The following is a 22,248-nucleotide window of genomic DNA, read 5'->3' on the forward strand; positions in this document are numbered from 1 at the left end:
AAATCCTCGCTGCCTGGAATGTTGTACTCCATCTGACAAATAGCTACTTGTCCTTCAAAATATAACTCAAACACACTTTAGAATCCTTTCTTGATTTCTATCATTCCCCAAGCAAAATCAACGCATTTCTCCTTTTAAGTCTCATTGACTTTATTTGGATCTCATTGTATAATTGTTTAGATATTTGTATCTTCCATTAAGGAATGTGAAATCCTTGATTCAAGAAGTTTTGCCCTATCCATCATCTTTCTATCCACAGCATATAATGTGTTCAATTAATTGTTCATTAAATAAGTAATAATAATAACTATCATTTACTGAATATTAACAAATTTCAGACACTGTGTTAAGCATTGTGTGTATATACACATATATTCAGATATCGTTGGATTCTCACAATAACCTTTTTGTAGAGTATTATTATTCATATTTTAGAGACTTAAAAGGAAGAATATTGAGGCTTAGAATAGCAAAATATCACACACCTAGTATGTGATGGAGCAAGAAATTGAATGCAGTGTGATTCCAAAGTCTGAATTCTTTACCACTAAACCATAAATAAATACAAAAGGTTTTATTTATTTTATACAGATCTTAAAATTTTACCATGAATGAGTATGACTTTGGTATATAAAACTCACTCAATGTAGTACAAACTATTTTACAATATGACTTGAAGAGATAAGGTGCTCTCCCAAAAGATACTGAATCATTGTTTAAGCAATAACTAAATGTTTTCAATCTCTTCCTCACTCCTTCTCTCACATAAAATTTTGTCCATTTATCTTTTAATAATTCAACCCTTCCATCTTTATTGACACTTTTTTCACTTCTTTAAAATCCATAATTTAAAAATTGAAAAACTTTCCTTAGAAAATGGGAAAAGTGAGCAATCAGAATTTGAGATACAGTAACTGTAACATGAACAACTAATTTAGGTTTGGGGGGAAAAGCGTGTTTAATTATGTGCAAGTCTTCTTAAGGCTCTGTTCACCCTCAAAACCAAGGCCACTAGCACATATTACTAACAGTAATAAATTGCCAAGTGCCTGTTATAAAGCCAAGTAACCAGATAATTTAATAAATATTAAAGACTAACAATGATAAGGAAGAAAGTAAAAATGATTGCATCAAAATTAATGGAATAATCCACCCATTAAAGAAAAAAACACAGAAAGTTTTAAATTATTTCTGCCTTTCATGTCCTTATTATTAACCTGTTTAGCATAATTTTACTTATTTGAAACTAAAACTTTCTATTTAAGATCTATAATATTAGTAAATTATTTTATGTAACCTTATACTAATCAAGAGAATAACCTAGTCTATAAATAACATCTTTTAATATAACTTTTAAAAGTCTAATAATTTTGATAAATTTATATAGATGAATAGAAATAACTTAGTTTGCAGCTAGAATCTAAATAATATTTTTAAATAGTTCCAAGGTATTTTCATTTGGCAGAACTGCCAAAAGAACTAAAATTTCCAGTTTAGGATTTCCTCAAATGAACTTCAAGGCAAATTTTCATATCTTGCCACATAATTTTTAGGCATTTGTTTTAATGAATTTGAGAAATGAACGAATAAATAAGGTGTTATGCCAATAAAGAGCCAAAGTATTGGCGCCACCTAGTGAAACTGTACTCAGTTATTTGAACTAATACAAAGCTAATACAGCAACTTCATATATTTTGTATTACCAAATTAACGAACTTCAATAGAAACAATTATCAAATGTTTTAGCATAGTAAAGATTTATCTTAAAGACTTTATTAATATTAAGAAAGATACTAAAAAATTTTTCATTGCCAAAGGCAGGACATTCCTGAGTGAACTATTCAGGTTGCATAAAAGTTAATATTTGTGTTTTTTAACAGGAATTCTCAGTAAATTATAATGTCATAAATATCCAAAAGATATATTAAAACAACACTACATGTACAAATTAAGTAAATTCAAGGACAGTTATGATTTAAAAAACTCACATTGATTAAAATATTATATTCATATTATTACATATTTTGTTGCAATATCAGAAAATGCTTAAATCCAAAGATACTAAGGAGGGGAAGAAAGATGATGGAATAGAAGCCTACACCATTCATCTCACCTGCTGGAACACAAAATTTTAACAACTATCTACATGAAGAAAAGCACCATCACAAACACCAAAACCCAGGTGGCAATCACAGTACCTGGTTTTGACTTCATAACGCTAAAAGAGGCATTGAGGAAGGCAGGGGATATAGTCTTGAATCATCTGTGTCACTCCTTCCCCATCCCCCGACTGTAGCCATGCAGCACAGAGACAGAATCAGTACATTTTGGAGAGGCAAAGCACAGCAATTGGGGGACTTTACATTGAACTTGGTGCTGCCCTGTCAGAGTGGAGAATAAAGCCATGCTGAGGTCAGCCAGCACCCATGCATAGAAGGAGCATTTGGACTAGCCCTAGCCAGACGGGAATCACCCATCCCAGTGGTTGGAACTAGAGTTTCTCAGGAAGTCTTGTTACATGGAGTGAAGTGCTCTGGGGTCCTAGGTAAACTTGAAAGACAGTCTAGGACAGAAGGACTGCAATTTCTAGGCAATTCATAGTAGTAGACTGGGTTTAGAGCCAGGAAACTAGGACAGCACAGGACCTAGGGAGATACCAGCTGGTGCAGCTAAAGGAGAGCTTGTGCCATGCCTCCCACAATCCCAGGCAGTGCAGCTTATAGCAATGAAAGTGACTCCTTCCCTCTGCTTAAAGTGAAAAGAGGACTTTGGATAGAGTATTGAGCAGAGTTGTGAAGCCTCCATTCCAGGCCCTAGCTCCTGAATGATATTTCTAGACACACCCTGGGCCAAAAGGAAACCTGCTGCCCTGAAGCAAAGGCATGATTCATTACCTGCTGACTAAAGAGCCCTTGGGCCCTGAGTAATCAGCAGTGATAACTAGGGAGTTTGCCTTGTGCCTTGGGTTCTGAAATGTGCTGGCTTCAGTGATAACCCAGCACATTCCCAGCTGTGGTGGCTACAGTGAAAGACTCACTCTGTTTTTAAAAAGCAGAGTAAAGTGGACTTTGTCTCGCACCAACTCGACCAGTGGAGTAGAGCAACAAGCAGGCTTTTGGGGTCCCCGAGTCCAGGCCTAGGCTCTTGGACAGCATTTCTCGACCTGCCCTGGGTCAGAAGGGAGCCCACTGACCTGAAGGGTGAGTCCCAGCCCAGGCAGCATTCATCACAAACTGACAGAAGAGCCCTTGGGCTTTAAGTGAACATTGGCAGTGGCCTAGCACAACCCCTCCACCTCAACCCCCCATGGACCAGTGGTGGTAGTGGACACAGGGAGAGGCTCCTCTGCCTGTGGAAAGGGGAGTGAAGGTCAAGAAGGACTTCATATTATAGTTTGAGTGCTAGCTTAGCCACAGTATAATAGAAAATCAGGTAAATTCCCAAACACTAAATTACAGTGTTATACTTAACAAAGTATATAGTTGTTCATGCTTGTTAAAATAAGCTTATACGAGCCAAGATGGCCGAATAGGAACAGCTCCGGTCTACAGCTCCCAGTGTGAGTGACGCAGAAGACGGGTGATTTCTGCATTTCCATCTGAGGTACCCTGTTCATCTCACTAGGGAGTGCCAGAGAGTGGGCGCAGGTCAGTGGGTGAGTGCACCGTGCACCAGCCGAAGCAGGGGCGAGGCATTGCCTCACTTGGGAACTCGGGAAGCGCAAGGGGTCAGGGAGTTCCCTTTCCAGGGGTGACAGACGGCACCTGGAAAATCGGGCCACTCCCACCCGAATACTGTGCTTTTCCGACGGGCTTAGGAAACGGTGCCCCAGGAGATCATAGCCCGCACCTGGCTCAGAGGGTCCTACGCCCACGGAGTCTCGCTGATTGCTAGCACAGCAGTCTGAGATCAAACAGCAAGTTGGCAGCCAGGCTGGGGGAGGGGCGCCCGCCATTGCCCAGGCTCGCTTAGGTAAACAAAGCAGCCCGGAAGCTTGAACTGGGTGGAGCCCACCACAGCTCAAGGAGGCCTGCCTGCCTCTGTAGGCTCCACCTCTGGGGGCAGGGCACAGACAAACAAAAAGACAGCAGTAACCTCTGCAGACTTAAATGTCCCTGTCTGACAGCTTTGAAGAGAGCAGTGGTTCTCCCAGCACGCAGCTGGAGATCTGAGAACGGGCAGACTGCCTCCTCAAGTGGGCCCCTGAACCCTGACCCCCGAGCAGCCTAACTGGGAGGCACCCCCCAGCAGGGGCAGACTGACACCTCACACGGCCGGCCAGGTACTCCAACAGACCTGCAGCTGAGGGTCCTGTCTGTTAGAAGGAAAACTAACAGAAAGGACATCCACACCAAAAACACATCTGTACATCACCATCATCAAAGACCAAAAGTAGATAAAACCACAAAGATGGGGAAAAAACAGAGCAGAAAAACTGGAAACTCTAAAAAGCAGAGTACCTCTCCTCCTCCAAAGGAACGCAGTTCCTCACCAGCAACGGAACAAAGCTGGACAGAGAATGACTTTGACGAGCTGAGAGAAGAAGGCTTCAGACGATCAAATTACTCCGAGCTACGGGAGGATATTCAAACCAAAGGCAAAGAAGTTGAAAACTTGGAAAAAATATAGAAGAATGTATAACTAGAATAACCAATACAGAGAAGTGCTTAAAGGAGCTGATGAAGCTGAAAACCAAGGCTCGAGAACTACGTGAAGAATGCAGAAGCCTCAGGAGCCGATGCGATCAAATGGAAGAAAGGGTATCAGCCCTGGAAGATGAAATGAATGAAATGAAGTGAGAAGGGAAGTTTAGAGAAAAAAGAATAAAAAGACATGAGCAAAGCCTCCAAGAAATGTGGGACTATGTGAAAAGACCAAACCTACGTCTGATTGGTGTACCTGAAAGTGACGGGGAGAATGGAAACAAGTTGGAAAACACTCTGCAGGATATTATCCAGGAGAACTTCCCCAATCTAGCAAGGCAGGCCAACATTCAGATTCAGGAAATACAGAGAACGCCACAAAGATACTCCTCGAGAAGAGCAACTCCAAGACACATAATTGTCAGATTCACCAAAGTTGAAATGAAGGAAAAAATGTTAAGGGCAGCCAGAGAGAAAGGTCGGGTTACCATCAAAGGGAAGCCCATCAGACTAACAGCGGATCTCTCGGCAGAAACCCTACAAGCCAGAAGAGAGTGGGGGCCAATATTCAACATTCTTAAAGAAAAGAATTTTCAACCCAGAATTTCATATCCAGCCAAACTAAGCTTCATAAGTGAAGGAGAAATAAAATACTTTACAGACAAGCAAATGCTGAGAGATTTTGTCACCACCAGGCCTGCCCTAAAAGAGCTCCTGAAGGAAGCGCTAAACATGGAAAGACACAATCAGTACCAGCCAATGCAAAATCGTGCCATAATGTAAAGACCATCGAGACTAGGAAGAGACTGCATCAACTAACGAGCAAAATAACCAGCTAACATCATAATGACAGGATCAAATTCACACATAACAATATTAACTTTAAATGTAAATGGACTAAATGCTCCAATTAAAAGACACAGACTGGCAAATTGGATAAAGACTCAAGACCCATCAGTGTGCTGTATTCAGGAAACCCATCTCACGTGCAGAGACACACATAGGCTCAAAATAAAAGGATGGAGGAAGATCTACCAAGAAAATGGAAAACAAAAAAAGGCAGGGGTTGCAATCCTAGTCTCTGATAAAACAGACTTTAAACCAACAAAGATCAAAAGAGACAAAGAAGGCCATTACATAATGGTAAAGGGTTTAATTCAACAAGAAGAGCTAACTATCCTAAATATATATGCACCCAATACAGGAGCACCCAGATTCATAAAGCAAGTCCTGAGTGACCTACAAAGAGACTTAGACTCCCGCACATGAATAATGGGAGACTTTAACACCCCACTGTCAACATTAGACAGATCAACGAGACAGAAAGTCAACAAGGATACCCAGGAATTGAACTCAGCTCTGCACCAAGTGGACCTAATAGACATCTACAGAACTCTCCACCCCAAATCAACAGAATATATATTTTTTTCAGCACCACACCACACCTATTCCAAAATTGACCACATACTTGGAAGTAAAGCTCTCCTCAATAAATGTAAAAGAACAGAAATTATAACGAACTATCTCTCAGATCACAGTGCAATCAAGCTAGAACTCAGGATTAAGAATTTCACTCAAAACCGCTCAACTACATGGAAACTGAACAACCTGCTCCTGAATGACTACTGGGTACATAATGAAATGAAGGCAGAAATAAAGATGTTCTTTGAAACCAACGAGAACCAAGACACAACATACCAGAATCTCTGGGATGCATTCAAAGCAGTACGTAGAGGGAAATTTATAGCACTAAATGCCCACAAGAGAAAGCAGGAAAGATCCAAAATTGACACCCTAACATCACAATTAAAAGAACTAGAAAAGCAAGAGCAAACACATTCAAAAGCTAGCAGAAGGCAAGAAATAACTAAAATCAGAGCAGAACTGAAGGAAATAGAGACACAAAAAACCCTTCAAAAAATAAATGAATCCAGGAGCTGGTTTTTTGAAAGGATCAACAAAATTGATAGACCGCTAGCAAGATTAATAAAGAAAAAAAGACAGAAGAATCAAATAGATGCAATAAAAAATGATAAAGGGGATATCACCACCGATCCCACAGAAATACAAACTCCCATCAGAGAATACTACAAACACCTCTACGCAAATAAACTAGAAAATCTTGAAGAAATGGATAAATTCCTCAACACATACACCCTCCCAAGACTAAACCAGGAAGAAGTTGAATCTCTGAATAGACCAATAACAGGAGCTGAAATTGTGGCAATAATCAATAGCTTACCAACCAAAAAAAGTCCAGGACCAGATGGGTTCACAGCCGAATTCTACCAGAGGTACAAGGAGGAACTGGTACCATTCCTTCTGAAACTATTCCAATCAATAGAAAAAGAGGGAATCCTCCCTCACTCATTTTATGAGGCCAGCATCATCCTGATACCAAAGCCTGGCAGAGACACAACAAAAAAAAGAGAATTTTAGACCAATATCCTTGATGAACATTGATGCAAAAATCCTCAATAAAATACTGGCAAACCGAATCCAGCAGCACATCAAAAAGCTTATCCACCATGATCATGTGGGCTTCATCCCTGGGATGCAAGGCTGGTTCAATATATGCAAATCAATAAATGTAATCCAGCATATAAACAGAACCAAAGACAAAAACCACATGAATATCTCAGTAGATGCAGAAAAGGCCTTTGACAAAATTCAACAACCCTTCATGCTAAAAACTCTCAATAAATTAGGTATTGATGGGACATATCTCAAAATAATAAGAGCTATCTATGACAAACCCACAGCCAATATCATACTGAATGGGCAAAAACTGGAAGCATTCCCTTTGAAAACTGGCACAAGACAGGGATGCCCTCTCTCACCACTTCTATTCAACATAGTGTTGGAAGTTCTGGCCAGGACAATTAGGCAGGAGAAGGAAATAAAGGGTATTCAATTAGGAAAAGAGGAAGTCAAATTGTCCCTGTTTGCAGACGACATGATTGTATATCTAGAAAACCCCACTGTCTCAGCCCAAAATCTCCTTAAGCTGATAAGCAACTTCAGCAAAGTCTCAGGATACAAAATCAATGTACAAAAATCACAAGCATTCTTATACATCAATAACAGACAAGCAGAGAGCCAAATCATGAGTGAACTCCCATTCACAATTGCTTCAAAGAGAATAAAATACCTAGGAATCCAACTTACAAGGGACGTGAAGGACCTCTTCAAGGAGAACTACAAACCACTGCTCAAGGAAATAAAAGAGGATACAAACAAATGGAAGAACATTCCATGCTCATGGGTAGGAAGAATCAATATCGTGAAAATGGCCATCCTTCCCAAGGTAATTTACAGATTCAATGCCATCCCCATCAAGCTACCAATGACTTTCTTCACAGAATTGGAAAAAACTACTTTAAAGTTCATATGGAACCAAAAAAGAGCCTGCATCGCCAAGTCAATCCTAAGCCAAAAGAACAAAGCTGGAGGCATCACACTACCTGACTTCAAACTATACTGCAAGGCTACAGTAACCAAAACAGCATGGTACTGGTACCAAAACAGAGATATAGATCAATGGAACAGAACAGAGCCGTCAGAAATAATGCCACATATCTACAACTATCTGATCTTTGACAAACCTGAGAAAAACAAGAAATGGGGAAAGGATTCCCTATTTAATAAATGGTGCTGGGAAAACTGGCTAGCCATATGTAGAAAGCTGAAACAGGATCCCTTCTTTACACCTTATACAAAAATCAATTCAAGATGGATGAAAGACTTAAATGTTAGACCTAAAACCATAAAAACCCTAGAAGAAAACCTAGGCATTACCATTCAGGACATAGGCATGGGCAAGGACTTCATGTCTAGAACACCAAAAGCAATGGCAACAAAAGCCAAAATTGACAAATGGGATCTAATTAAACTAAAGAGCTTCTGCACAGCAAAAGAAACTACCATCAGAGTGAACAGGCAACCTACAAAATGGGAGAAAATTTTTGCAACCTACTCATCTGACAAAGGGCTAATATCCAGAATCTACAATGAACTTCAACAAATTTACAAGAAAAAAACAAACAACCCCATCAAAAAGTGGGCGAAGGACATGAACAGACACTTCTCAAAAGAAGACATTTATGCAGCCAAAAAACACATGAAAAAATGCTCACCATCACTGGCCATCAGAGAAAGGCAAATCAAAACCACAATGAGATACCATCTCACACCAGTTAGAATGGCAATCATTGAAAAGTCAGGAAACAACAGGTGCTGGAGAGGATGTGGAGAAACAGGAACACTTTTACACTGTTGGTGGGACTGTAAACTAGTTCAACCATTGTGGAAGTCAGTGTGGCGATTCCTCAGGGATCTAGAACTAGAAATTCCATTCGACCCAGCCATCCCATTACTGGGTATATACCCAAAGGACTATAAATCATGCTGCTATAAAGACACATGCACACGTATGTTTATTGCGGCATTATTCACAATAGCAAAGACTTGGAACCAACCCAAATGTCCAACAATGATAGACTGGATTAAGAAAATGTGGCACATATACACCATGGAATACTATGCAGCCATCAAAAGTGATGAGTTCATGTCCTTTGTAGGGACATGGATGAAATTGGAAATCATCATTCTCAGTAAACTATCGCAAGAACAGAAAACCAAACACCGCATATTCTCACTCGTAGGTGGGAATTGAACAATGAGAACACATGGACACAGGAAGGGGAACATCACACTTTGGGGACTGTTGTGGGGTGGGGGGAGGGGGGAGGGATAGCATTGGGAGATATACCTAATGCTAGATGACGAGTTAGCGGGTGCAGCACACCAGCATGGCACATGTATACATATGTAACTTACCTGCTCATTGCGCACATGTACCATAAAACCTAAAGTATAATAATAATAATAATAAAATTAAATTAAAAAAAAAAATAAAATAAAATAAGCTTATACTTGACTAAGTATAAAGACCAAATGATGAACCAATCAAAAATAACAACTACAAGACCTAGGTAGTACAATAGGACATAAGGAAAAATAACAAAAAGTTAAAAAACAGAGAATTAAGTTAAAGTGTAGTGTTATTAGTTTCTTTCTGCATGTTCTTTGCTTACGTAATTAGTATTACAACAGTTTAAAATAATGGGTTATAAGATAGTATTTGGAAGCCTCATGGTAGCCTCAAATCAAAAAACATACAACATATAAGCAAAATATTAAAGCATTCCACCAAAGAAAATCACTTCCACTAAAAGGAAGACAGGAAGGCATGAAAAAAGGAAGAGAAGACCACAAAACAACCAGAAAACAAATAACAAAATGGCAGACGTCAGTCCTTACTTATCAATAATAACATTGAATGTAAATGGACTAAACTCTCCAATTAAAAGACATAGAGCAGCGGAAGAGATGTTTTTAAAGACCCAATGCTATGCTGCCGACAAGAAACACACTTCACCTATAAAGATGCACAGAGACTGAAAGTAAAAGGATGGAAAAAGACACACCACGCCAACAGAAACCAGAAAAGAGCAAGAGTAGCCATGCTTACATCAGTCAACGTGGATTCCAAAACAAAAACTGTAAGAAGAGACAAAGAAGGTCATTATATAATGACAAAGTGGTTAATTTAGCAAGAAGATAAAATGATTATAAATACATATGTAACCAACATGGGAGAACACAGATATATAAAGCAAATATTATAAGAGCTAAAGAAAAGATATATGCCAATACAATAACAGCTGGAGACTTCAACACTCCACTTTCAGCACCGGACAGATCTCCCAAAGAGAAAATCAACAAAGAAACATCAAACTTAATCTGCGCTATAGAACAAGTGGACCTAGAGATATTTACAGAACATTTCACTCAATGCAGAATACACACTCTTCTCCTCAGCACATAGATCATTCTCAAGAATAGACTATATGTTAGTCCACAAAAAGTCTTTAAAAATTCAAAAAAATGAAATCATATCAAGTATCTTCTCTGACCGCAATGGAATAAAACTAGAAATAAATAACAAGAGAAATTTTGGAAACTATACAAACACATGGAAATTAAGCAATATGCTCCTTAATGATCAGTGGGTCAATGAAGAAATTAAGAAGAAAGTTTAAAAATATCTTGAAATGGGCTGAGCACGGTGGCTCACACCTGTAATCCCAGCACTTTGGGAGGCCAAGATGGGAGGATTGCTTGAACCCAGAAGTTTAAGACCAGCCTGGGCAACATGTGGAGACTTCATCTCTACAAAAATACAAAAACAATTAGCCAGGCACCTGTAGTCCCAGCTACTCAGGAAGCTGAGGTAGGAGGATCACCTGAGCCCAGGAAGTCAAGGCTGCAGTGAGCCATGATTATGCCACTACATTCCAGCCTGTGTAACAGGAGTGAAACCCTGTCTCAAAAAAAGAAAAAAAAAATCTTGAAACAAATGATAATGGAAATATACCAAAACCTATGAGATACGGCAAAAGCATTAAGAAGAGGAAAGTTTATAGCAATAAGCACCTACACCAAAAAGTAGAAAAATTTCAGATAAAGAATCTAATGGTGCATCTTCAAGAACTAAAATGGCAAGAGCAAACCAAACCCAAAATGAGTAAAAGAAAAGAAATAATAAAGATCAGAGCAGAAATAAGTGAATTTGAAATGAAGAAAACAATACAAAAGATTAATGAAACAAAAAATGGTTTTTTGAAAAGATAAACAAATTGACAAACCTTTAGCCAGACTAACTATGAAAAAGAGAAGATCCCAATAAATAAAATCAGAGGTAAAAAAGAAAATTCAAAGATCATTCAAAGGAATGAATTTGCAGAAATTCAAAGGATCATTAGTGGCTACTATGAGCAACTATATGCCAGTAAATTGGAAAATCCGGAAGAAATGAATAAATTCCTAGACACACACAACCTACCAAGGTTAACCCACAAAGAAATCCAAAACCTGAACAGAACAATAACAAGTAACAAGATCAAAGCCACAATAAAAAGTATCTCAGTAAAGAAAAGCCTGGGACCTGATGGCTTCACTGCTGAATTTTACCAAACATTAAAAGAAGAACTAATATCAATCCTACTCAAACTATTCCAAAAAATAGAAAAGAAGAGATTACTTCCAAACTCATTCTATGAAGTCAGTATTACCCTGATACCAAAATCAGACAAGGACATATAAAAAACACAAAACTATCCCTGATGGTCGATAACCCTGATGAACATAGATGCAAAAATCCTCAACAAATACTAGCAAACCATATTCAGCAATATACTTAAAAGATCATTCATCATAACCAAGTGGGATTTATCCTAGGGATGCAAGAACAGTTCAACATATGCAAATCAATGCATGTGATACCTCATAGCAACAGAATGAAAGACAAAAACTATATGGTCATTTCAATTGACACTGAAAAAACATTTGATAAAGTTCAACATACTTTCCTGATAAAAACCCTCAAAAAACTGGGTATAGAAGGAACATACCTCAACACAGTAAAAGCCATATATGACAGACCCTCAGTCAATATCATACTGAATGGGAAAAACTGGGAGCCTTTCCTCTAAGACATGGAACATGACAAGGATGTCCACTTTCACCACTGTTACTCAACATAGTACTAGAAGTCCTAGCTAGAGAAATCAGACAAGAGAAAGAAATAAAAGGCACCTGAATTGGAAAGGAAGAAGTCAAATTATCCTTGTTTGCCGATGATATGATCTTATATTCTGGAAAACCTAAAGACTCCACAAAAAAAATTATTTGAACTGATAAATTCAGTAAAGTTGCAAGGTACAAAATCAACATATAAAAATCAGTAACGTTTCTATATGCCAACAGTGAACAATCTGAAGAAGAAATCAAAAAAAGTAATCCCATTTACAATAGCCACAAATAAAATTGAATACCTAGGAATTAACTTAACCAAAGAAGTGAAAGACCTCTGCAATGAAAGCTATAAAACACTGATGAAAGAAATTGAAGCAGACACCAAAAGATAGAAAGATATTCCTTGTTCATGGATTGGAAGAATCAATACTGTTAAAATGCCCATGATACCCAAAGCAATCTACAGAGCCAATGCAATCCCTATCAAGATACCAATGACATTTTTCACAGAAACAAAAAGAAAAAAACATCCTAAAATTTATGTAGAATCACAAAAGACCCAAATAACTAAAGCTATCCTAAGCAAAAAGAGCAAAACTGGAGGAATCACATTACCTAACCTCAATATTACAGAGCTACAGTAACCAAAACACCATGGTACTGGCATAAAAACAGACATGTAGACTAACAAAACAGAATAGAGAAACCGGAAAAAAAACCCACACACCTATAATGAACTCATTTTCGACTAAGGTGCTAACAACATACATTGGGGAAAAAACAGTCTCTTCAATAAGTGGTGCTAGGAAAACTGGACATCCATATCCAGAAGGATGAAACTAGACCCCTCTCTCTTGCCTTACACAAAAATCAAATCAAAATGGATTGAAGACTTAAATCTATGACTCCAAAGTATGAAATTACTAAAAGAAAACATTGGAGAAACTCTCCAGGACATTGGACTGGGCAAAGATTTCCTGAATGATACCCCACAAGCACAGGTAACCAAAGCAAAAATGGACAAATGGTATCACATCAAGTTAAAAAGATTTCCGCACAGCAAAGGAAACAATCAACAAAGTGAAGAGACAGCCCACAGAATGACAGAAAATATTTGCAAACTACCCATCTGACAAGGGATTCATAACGAGAACACATACGGAGCTCAAACAACCCTACAGGGAAAAATCTAATAATCCAATTTAAAAATGGGCAAAAGATTTCAATAGATAGCTCCCAAAAGAAGAAATACAAATGGCAACAAGCACATGAAAAGGTAATCAACATGATTGATCATCAGAGAAATCCAAATCAAAACTACAGTGAGATATGATCTCACCCTAGTTAAAATGCCTTTTATCTAAAAGTCAAATGCTGGTGGCAATGTGGAGAAAAGGAAACCCTTGTACACTGATGGTGGGAATGTAAATTAGTGTAACCACTATGAAGAACAGTTTAGAGGTTCCTCAAAAAAAAAACTAAAAATAGAGCTGCCATATGAACCAGCAACCCCACTGCTAGGCATATAGCCAAAATAAATGAAATCAATATATCAAAGAGATATATGCACTCCCATGTTTACAGCAGCACTCTTGACAGTAGCCAAGATTTGGGAGCAGTTTAAGTGTCCATCAATAGATGAATGGATAAAGAAAATGTGGTACATATTCACAACAGAGAATTATTTAGCCATACAAAAGAATGAGGTTCTGTCATTTGCAACAACATGGATGGAATTGGAGGTCATTATGTTAACTGAAATAAGCCAGGCACAGAAAGACAAACATCACATGTTCTCACTTATTTGTGAGATCTAAAAATCAAAGCAACTGAACTCACATAGATAGATCACAGAAGGATGATTACCAGATGCTGGTATGGCCAGGGGATGAGGCTCACGGGGAGGTGGGAATGGTTACTGGGTACGAAAAATAAATAGAAAGAATGAATAAGGCCTACTATTTGATAGCACAATAGGGTGACTAGAGTCAATAATAACTTAATTGTACATTTCAAAATAACTTAGAGAATATAATTTGATTGTGTAACTCAAAGGATATGCACTTAAGGGGATGGATAACCCATTCTCTGTGATGTGCTTATTTCACATTGCATGCCTGTATCAAAACATCTCATGTACCCCATAAAAATATATATACCTGTTATGTACCTGCAAAGTTTAAAAATCAAAATAAATTCTAAAAAAAATTTTTTAATGTTTTTAAATACCTAGTATTTGATAGCACAACAGGGGGACTATAGTCAATAACAACCGACCTGTACATTTTAAAATAACTACAAGAGTATAATTGGATTGTTTATAACACAAAGGATAAATGCTTAAGGAGATGGATACCCAATTTTCCATATGATTATTACACATTGCATACCTATATCAAAATAGCTCATGTACCTATAAATATATATACCAATGTACCCACAAAAATTTTAAATTAAAAACATAAACAAAAAATGATGATACTATAGCACTTACTTTTTAAACTATTTTACTACTTTAAAACGTATACTGCTTAGGCAATAAGATAAATACAAAGAAAGAAAAAAAACCCAAGAATTATTTCTCTACATTCAAAATTTTAAATAAAACTGCCCATTTTTCAGATGTGTAATTAATTCATTCAGAAAGCATTACTAAACATAGCTACCTCACTTCACCATATGTTTTAAAAAGAGAATGTAAGATACTTGTCCTCTAAGAACTATGGTTTAATTGAGGATGTTAGATAAATATATCAAAAAATATTCCATATACAAGAAATAATATTATTGAAATTAGTCATAAGTTCAGACAAAAACACCATTAAGCATTAAGGGCCAATACAACCTGGAAATCTGAAATCTTGAGAAACAAGAGAAAGAGGAATGGGTTCAATATAAGCAAAGAGCATTCCAAGACCATTTCAAGGACTTACTACCTATAACTCATTTTTATGTACCATCTATTGTAAGGGTGCATCTGCTGAACTTAAAGAGCCAAGAAATGGAGTGAAGCTATTAAGCCTATCACACACCAAATTTACCAACCTTCCCAAGTCATATCTTCTTTTTCTTTCTTTCTTTTTTTGTTTTTGAGACAGAGTCTCGCTTTGTCACCCAGGCTGGAGTGCAGTGGTGCAATCTCGGCTCACTGCAACCTCCGCCTCCCAGGTTCAAGTGATTCTCGTGCCTCAGCCTCCTGAGTATCTGGGATTACAAGCACGTGCCACCATGCTGAACTAATTTTTGTATTTTTAGTAGAGATGAGGTTTCACCATATTGGCCAGGCTGGTCTCAAACTCCTGACCTCAAGCAATCTGCCCACCTTGGCCTCCCAAAGTGCTGGTATTACAGTCGTGAGCCACTGCACCCCGCCTCCTTCAGCTGCTCTTAATGTGCAGGAGAGGTACTCCAAAGTGTTATTTTCCTTGGACCTTTAAAACTGGTTATTTCTTCTTGCCTCTTTTCCCACCCCTGGGACCCCACATTAAGACATTTCTCCAGTTGGCCTACCAGATTTTTTCTTTGTTCATAGCAGCTATTGAAAATTCTGTAGCACTTTACCACTGAAATCCCTTCCCATATTCTCATTTCTGTTCAGCTGTATCTAGGCAGCTAAGACTATGAAAGATATACAGAATAAGAGACAATTTCCAGAAATCATAAAAAGTTAGGAATCAAGCATGAAAGCAAAAGAAGAAAGCACCATGAGAGAGACATTTTTCCCATGCATTTTCTCTCCTTGCCTAGAGAAAGATCCCGTGAGTAAGGGAGTTGGAAGAAAAGCAAAAGATTTAAACATCATAATTTGAGAATGGGCCCTAAGTTTTATACTTGCCCATCCCAAGGCTAAGTGCTAAGTTGAGAAGTGTGAAGGAGTGATCTATCCAAAACAGGCTTGTGATTCCCAGAAAAAAAAAAAAAAAAAAGAGCTTGAGCCTCATTTTCTAGGTAGCAGCCAGAAAACTGGCCAGTCATGAGAATTACCCAACCTTAAACATAGCCCAGTACAATGCAAGAGCAGCAGAGTAGCAATTCCTGCGAGAGCTTTGTAAACAGAACTAAAAAAAATTTTTACAGTTCCCTTATCACCTGATCACAAATTTAATCTCCAATTCAGCTACCTATAGACAGAAAACACACAAGATTTGTGGCCACTAGAAACAATTTCTTCTCCATGACATTGAACTCTAACATTTACCCTCAGTGACCATAATCTCCTAACCTTTCACCTCGTGTTCCCTCTCTCCTACCTACCTTCTGTTGACTCTCATTTTTATCTCTCAATTCTCAATTCTTCCCTGTTCTTACAAGCCATGAATCCCCTTATGATTTCATCATCTCCTCCCCTCCCCCCTCCACTTAGCCTTGATTCCAGGATTAACCATACTGGCCTCAGAAACTCTGATTCTCTCAAACCCTTGCCACTTAACAATCTTTATAGCTCTAACCTCTGGCAACGCTTAGCCCTACAATACAGGTTTCTACTCTTGCCCTCATATTGTCAATAATGAGCTTGTGCTAACCACTATAAAATGGGACCTTTTTCTTCCACCTGCAACTATTTTATTTATCTTAACAATTTGTCATATTCCTTATGATTCATTATGATATATATTCCATTCTTCTCAATTACTGAATACCTACCTCCCTCACCTCTGAAGAGGACTTCATTGAATACATCACCAGAACAACATAGGTTATCCAAATAAAATTACTGGATCTCCTATATGCCTCTATATTTGTCTTTCAGGGATCTGCAAACTATGGCCTATAACCCACATCCAGCTACTGTCTGCTTTTGAAAATGAAAGTTTTACTGGAATATTATTCATCCATATATTGTCCATGGCTCCTTTTGTGCTACAACAGCAGTTGAGTAGCTGTGGAAGAGACTATATGACCCACGAATTCTAAATATTTAATATCTGCCCCTTTACAGAAAAAGCTTTCTAATCCCTGATCTCTTTCATCATCCATTCTTTCTTCCTTTTCATAAAAAAAGAGGTATTTCTGTTCCTCTTTAATATAAACTAGCTGTTTATGCCTTGGGTCCCTTTGATCATCTGCTCCTGAACATAACTCTATTAATTATCAGTTCTATGCATTTCTGTAGCTCCTCTATTTCCACTGGATCCTTCAACTATTCTAAGAATATGCTCCCCCCAAAATTAAAATGTCTCTCATTCTGTTATCTTTTCAATCGACCATCTGATTTTTCTTCTTCCCTTTACCATCAAAGTTCTGGTGGTAGAAGGTGGTAGAGGCATTGAATATTATATATAATATTTTCATAATATATATAACATATATTAATATAATATATAACAATACAACATAATGTATATTAATATGGAATATATCATGTAATATATTAACATGTAATATATAACAAATAATTATAATTATATATATTATATATTCAATGTTTCTGTTGTCTGGTCCCATTTCCCTTATTCCGTGGAATCTAACTTTTATCTGCTACAAAAACTGTTCTCTCAATACTCACAATAATTAAAATACATACTCTCTCAATACCTTTCATTAACTAAATATAAAGCCTTGTTCTTATCCTGCATTCCTCTCCATGATCTCTTCTTTTAAACAGTTATTGCAATTTCATTATCTTTTTAAATAACATGTTCATTATAAAACAATAGAAAATTCAACTAAGCAGAAAAGATAAAAGTCACCCATAATTTCACCACTTTGAGTTAAACAGTATAAATATTTTACTATGACGAAATGTACATATACTTATTAATAGTAATAAAAATCACATTATGCATTTGCTTCTTTATTTACTAACCTATCATGACCATCTTTCTATAAAAATATTTCGGGGCTTGGCGTGGTGACTCACGCCTGTAATCCTAGCACTTTGGGAGGCTGAAGTGGGTGGATCACCTGAGGTCAGGAGTTCGAGACCAGCCTGACCAACATAGAGAAACTCTGTCTCTACTAAAAATACAAAATTAGCCAGGCATGGTGGTGCATGCCTGTAATCCCAGCTACTTGGGAGGCTGAGGCAGCAGAATCACTTGAACCCAGGAGATGGAGGTTGCAGTGAGCCGAGATCGTACCATTGCACTCCAGCCTGGGCAAGAAAAGCAAAACTCCATCTCAAAAAAATAAAATAAACAAAAATAAAAATAAAAATATTTCTATAATCTTTCCTTTTTGAATCTCTATCCTTGGTATCTGAATTCCCTAACTCACTTCCTACTTCACTAATTATCTCTCCTCTAGGTCTTCCATCATGCCTCACTCCCAAAATCTGTGTTCCTCCAGGATCTGTTCTTAATTTTCTTCTCATCTTTGTATTCTCTTCTATAGCAACCTCATTACTTCAGTGATCACCTTCATGAGTATGACTGCCAAATCAGTATCTCTACCCATAATTTCTATTACAAATTCTATTTTCAAATTTCTACTGTCTGTCGGTAATTTTTCTCCAAATTCAATTGTCTGAAGCTGAACTCATTATCTGCTCATCATAATGAGTAGCTTCTGTGATGACCACCTCTGCTAGTGACACAGTCATCCAAATTCACTTTTAAATCATCCCTGCCTTTTCCTATTTGCTTGCCTATACACACACATGCAAACATGCACAATCAGAGTCAGCATTTAGTTGTGTATATAACAAAACAATGGAAAATTTAATGGTTCCATGTCAAAATAATCAGGAGAAACTACCATTTAGTATTATATAAGCCAAAAAATCTGGAATTTAGGGAATGAAAAAGGTTCCATCTTCCCTCATTGCCTGAAAATTTAAATTAAAATTTTTTACACCTTAGGAACACATCTTTGCTATGACAATAAAGCACTGAAAAAATGCTACATACAACAAAGCCCCTATATTTCAACCAGTTCATTCAGTTTAATTCCTTATTCTTTTTACTATGTATAAGGTAAAGAAATAAAAAGTGATTCTTCTGATTTTTACTTCTCTAGTTTTAAGATACCGTGATAGAAAAAGTGATTGCACAAATCTTCAATTTTAAGCAAAGTGTTTATTTTATATTATACTAAATATGCAAAAATAACAATACTTTCACATTTCTGCTTTAATTATAAATTCTCTTTGATACTTCAAAATTCTTATTTTATCAGACTTGTTTTCACAGAGTTGATTTTCAAAAGAAAGAGTCACATTACATTTAATAATAAACAAGCCTCTAGGTAAGCTCACATTTTTTAAATTATGTATTTCAGAGCATATATGTAATTAGAGGTAAATTACCCTTATGTAAGGTCAAATTTAAACTGTACATTAGATCTCACTAGAAAGGAACACACTAAGAAGCAATCAAATCTTCAGCTTTTTAGAACATTCACGTGTTTCCCCACCTACTCCCCTAACACCCCAAGATATCTAGTATTACCATTGTTAAAGTAAATTAAATGTGGCCCAAAAAGGACTCTGTACTTCAGTACTTGAGTCCTTGTGGACAAACTGCAACCTAACTTAATAGGCAGACAAGATTGAAAACCTAACTTAGTAGTATGCACCTGTAACAATAGCTGAGTCTTGGCCAATCCCAGCAGCCATACTTCAACCACTCATACCCTGCTGAGTGTTCAAACTGTGTTCAAATAAGGCAAATGCCAAGCTATAACCAATCCAGTTGTTTCTGTATCTCACTTTCAATTTCTGTGTGTCATTTCCCTTTTTTCTGTCTATAAATTTATTCTGACCAAAAGGCATCCCTGGAGTCTCTCTAAATTTACTGTGATTCTGGGGGCTGCCCAATTCACAAGTCATTCATTGCTCAATCACACTCCTTTAAATTCGGTTAAAGTTTTTCTTTTAACAGATGGTGTCAGAAGCGGGGTCCAAAGTAGAGCTTCTAATGACCCCAGGAGTGCTGAGTGAACAAGCAAGGTAGCTGAAAGGACCCTGCAAGGACCCTGCAAGGACCCACATGTGTCCTTGATTCCTCAGAGCAGCTGAGGGTTGTGGTAACTTCTCTCTCCCAAGTTCAGAGCTCCAAGGATTTGTGTTTTGAGCTCTCTCAGTTTCTTTGAGCAAATTTCTCTTCCAAACTGGGTTTGGAAGTTTTAACAGAAATGGGACTCAGTCCAGGATGGGATTTGATCCCTTAATTAACAGGCTTGGATCCAGTTAGAGGCCTCTTACATCTGACTGGGTCAGAAAAAAAACAGTAGTAAATAGTAATAATATAGGGATTGTAAAATTTGGCTTTTGAAAATTCACAGGGATTTTTGTGTTCTACCCTTTGTTTCATTTTTCTTGCATTTAAATCATTTAAAAAACCAACTTAGGAGTCATGAGTTCTTTGCAAGAAGGTTTTCAAGCAGAGACAGCAACCATTTGACAGAGATAATAAATACTTCCTTCTACAATATTCATTGAATGACGATTAGCTATCAGGCACATTAGATCAAAGAGCACAGTAACCTTGTGATAACAGGATTCAATGATCTTAAAATTGGGAAAATATATGCATTAGCCACTTTTCAACTTACCTTTTTTTTCTCCTGCAATACTATTATTTCATATAGTCGTGGGATAAATGAGCAATAATTTTGTTGTTGATCTCTCTTGACGTTAACGTTTTCATAATATGATGTCTTTTTCCTTTAGAAAATTCAAATAGAAATTAAGAGTTCTCAATTTTAAACCTATAAATATTTATGTAAGCAAAGAAATTCTTTCTACAGCAACATGTCCTGCAATTAAAGTATGGAATAATAAGATTATCTAGGTGTATTAGACCAATATATTCAAAATTTTGTAAAATGTATTAGTTTTCTTGGTTAGTTATGATTTTTTCCAATTCAGAGCATTATTATACACCTATCTGAATAATTATTACAAAAAGAAAATAAGATCTGGTATTTACATCGTGAATTGAACAAAAAGCTAACCCTAAAAAAAAGTTTCCTGTGTAGTCTATGTACCATTAAAACTCTAAAATTCCAAATCCCTTGGTATTTCAACTATTATCAAAATAAGAGGAAAATAGCCCTATGCTATTTATATCATAAAATAATCAGAAAGGGGCATAAAGATCTTTGAAAACAAAAAGGAAGCTTCTTTTCATTGAAATTCAGACAACCTCAAGAATCAGAAAAGAAAGAATCAGAAACTAAATAAGCAGTGAGCAAGAGCCCCAGCTTTGGAATTAGACAGCCTAATAAGATCCCAGCATTGCTACCTACTGCTACCTATTGGTTATATAACCTTATGCAAACTAACTTCTCTAAGCTTCAGATTCATCACCCAATGAATCTGGTGACTGGAATCTGGTAATTGGAAATAGTAATAACCAATTCTCAAGGTTGCAATGATTAAAGTAGACCATATATGTAAGGTGGTTAATGCCATACATGGCTCATAATAAGCACACAGTAACTGTTAGCTATTATTATTGCAAGAATCACATTTAAACAGGCTATACAGACCACACTACTATTTTTTCTATTTTGTAAAGATAATTTCAAAAAAAATCTGATACCCAACATTTCCAACAAACTATACCAAACATATGCAGATTAAAAAATATATAATACAAAGTTATGTAATTGCTATTACTTTCTTTGTTCAGCAGTGCTATGATTTAATATGCACTTACCATCCCCGCTCACTGCTAAAGGCTCAGCTCCTCACTGATTGTTATTTGCTAAAAACTCAACAAATAAACTCGCTTTCAAACCTCAGAAAGGTTTATGGATAAGAAATTTATATGTGGAATACCAGAAATGTCACATATCATTTAAGTCTGTATCTTTACCAAAAAGAGACCTATACACTTATATTTCACTTAGAGTAATCAAATATCTCCACTTTTATACTGAATCAAGCCTCCCAGAATAATTCTGACTCACTAAATAAAACAAAAAGTCCAAGAAAGAAAAAAAACAAGTAGAAAATATCAACTGCCAGAAGGAACTAAGACAACTACAAGTCAAAGATACAGTGAAAGCAGCTAACTCAAAGAGCAAACAAATTACAAAAATGGTGAAGTAACTGAAGCAG

General features: G+C 36.9%; 1 protein-coding gene across 4 annotated transcripts in view; it reads right to left on the minus strand.

Moving 5' to 3' along the window:
• Positions 1 to 22,248, minus strand: part of STPG2 (sperm tail PG-rich repeat containing 2) — a 786,467-nt gene that overhangs the window by 728,274 nt on the left and 35,945 nt on the right. For 3 of the 4 annotated variants that reach the window (XM_054485711.2, XM_054485708.2, XM_054485709.2), the window contains one exon: positions 20,736 to 20,847. The exons of the other annotated variant lie outside the window; for it this stretch is intronic. In XM_054485711.2, the coding sequence (XP_054341686.1) occupies positions 20,736 to 20,847 (112 nt within the window). The remainder of the gene's footprint in view (positions 1 to 20,735; positions 20,848 to 22,248) is intronic. 4 annotated transcript variants of the gene reach the window in all.

The sequence above is a fragment of the Pongo pygmaeus genome, chromosome 3 (assembly GCF_028885625.2).
Source record: "Pongo pygmaeus isolate AG05252 chromosome 3, NHGRI_mPonPyg2-v2.0_pri, whole genome shotgun sequence".
In the NCBI taxonomy this organism is placed as follows: Eukaryota; Metazoa; Chordata; class Mammalia; order Primates; family Hominidae; genus Pongo; species Pongo pygmaeus.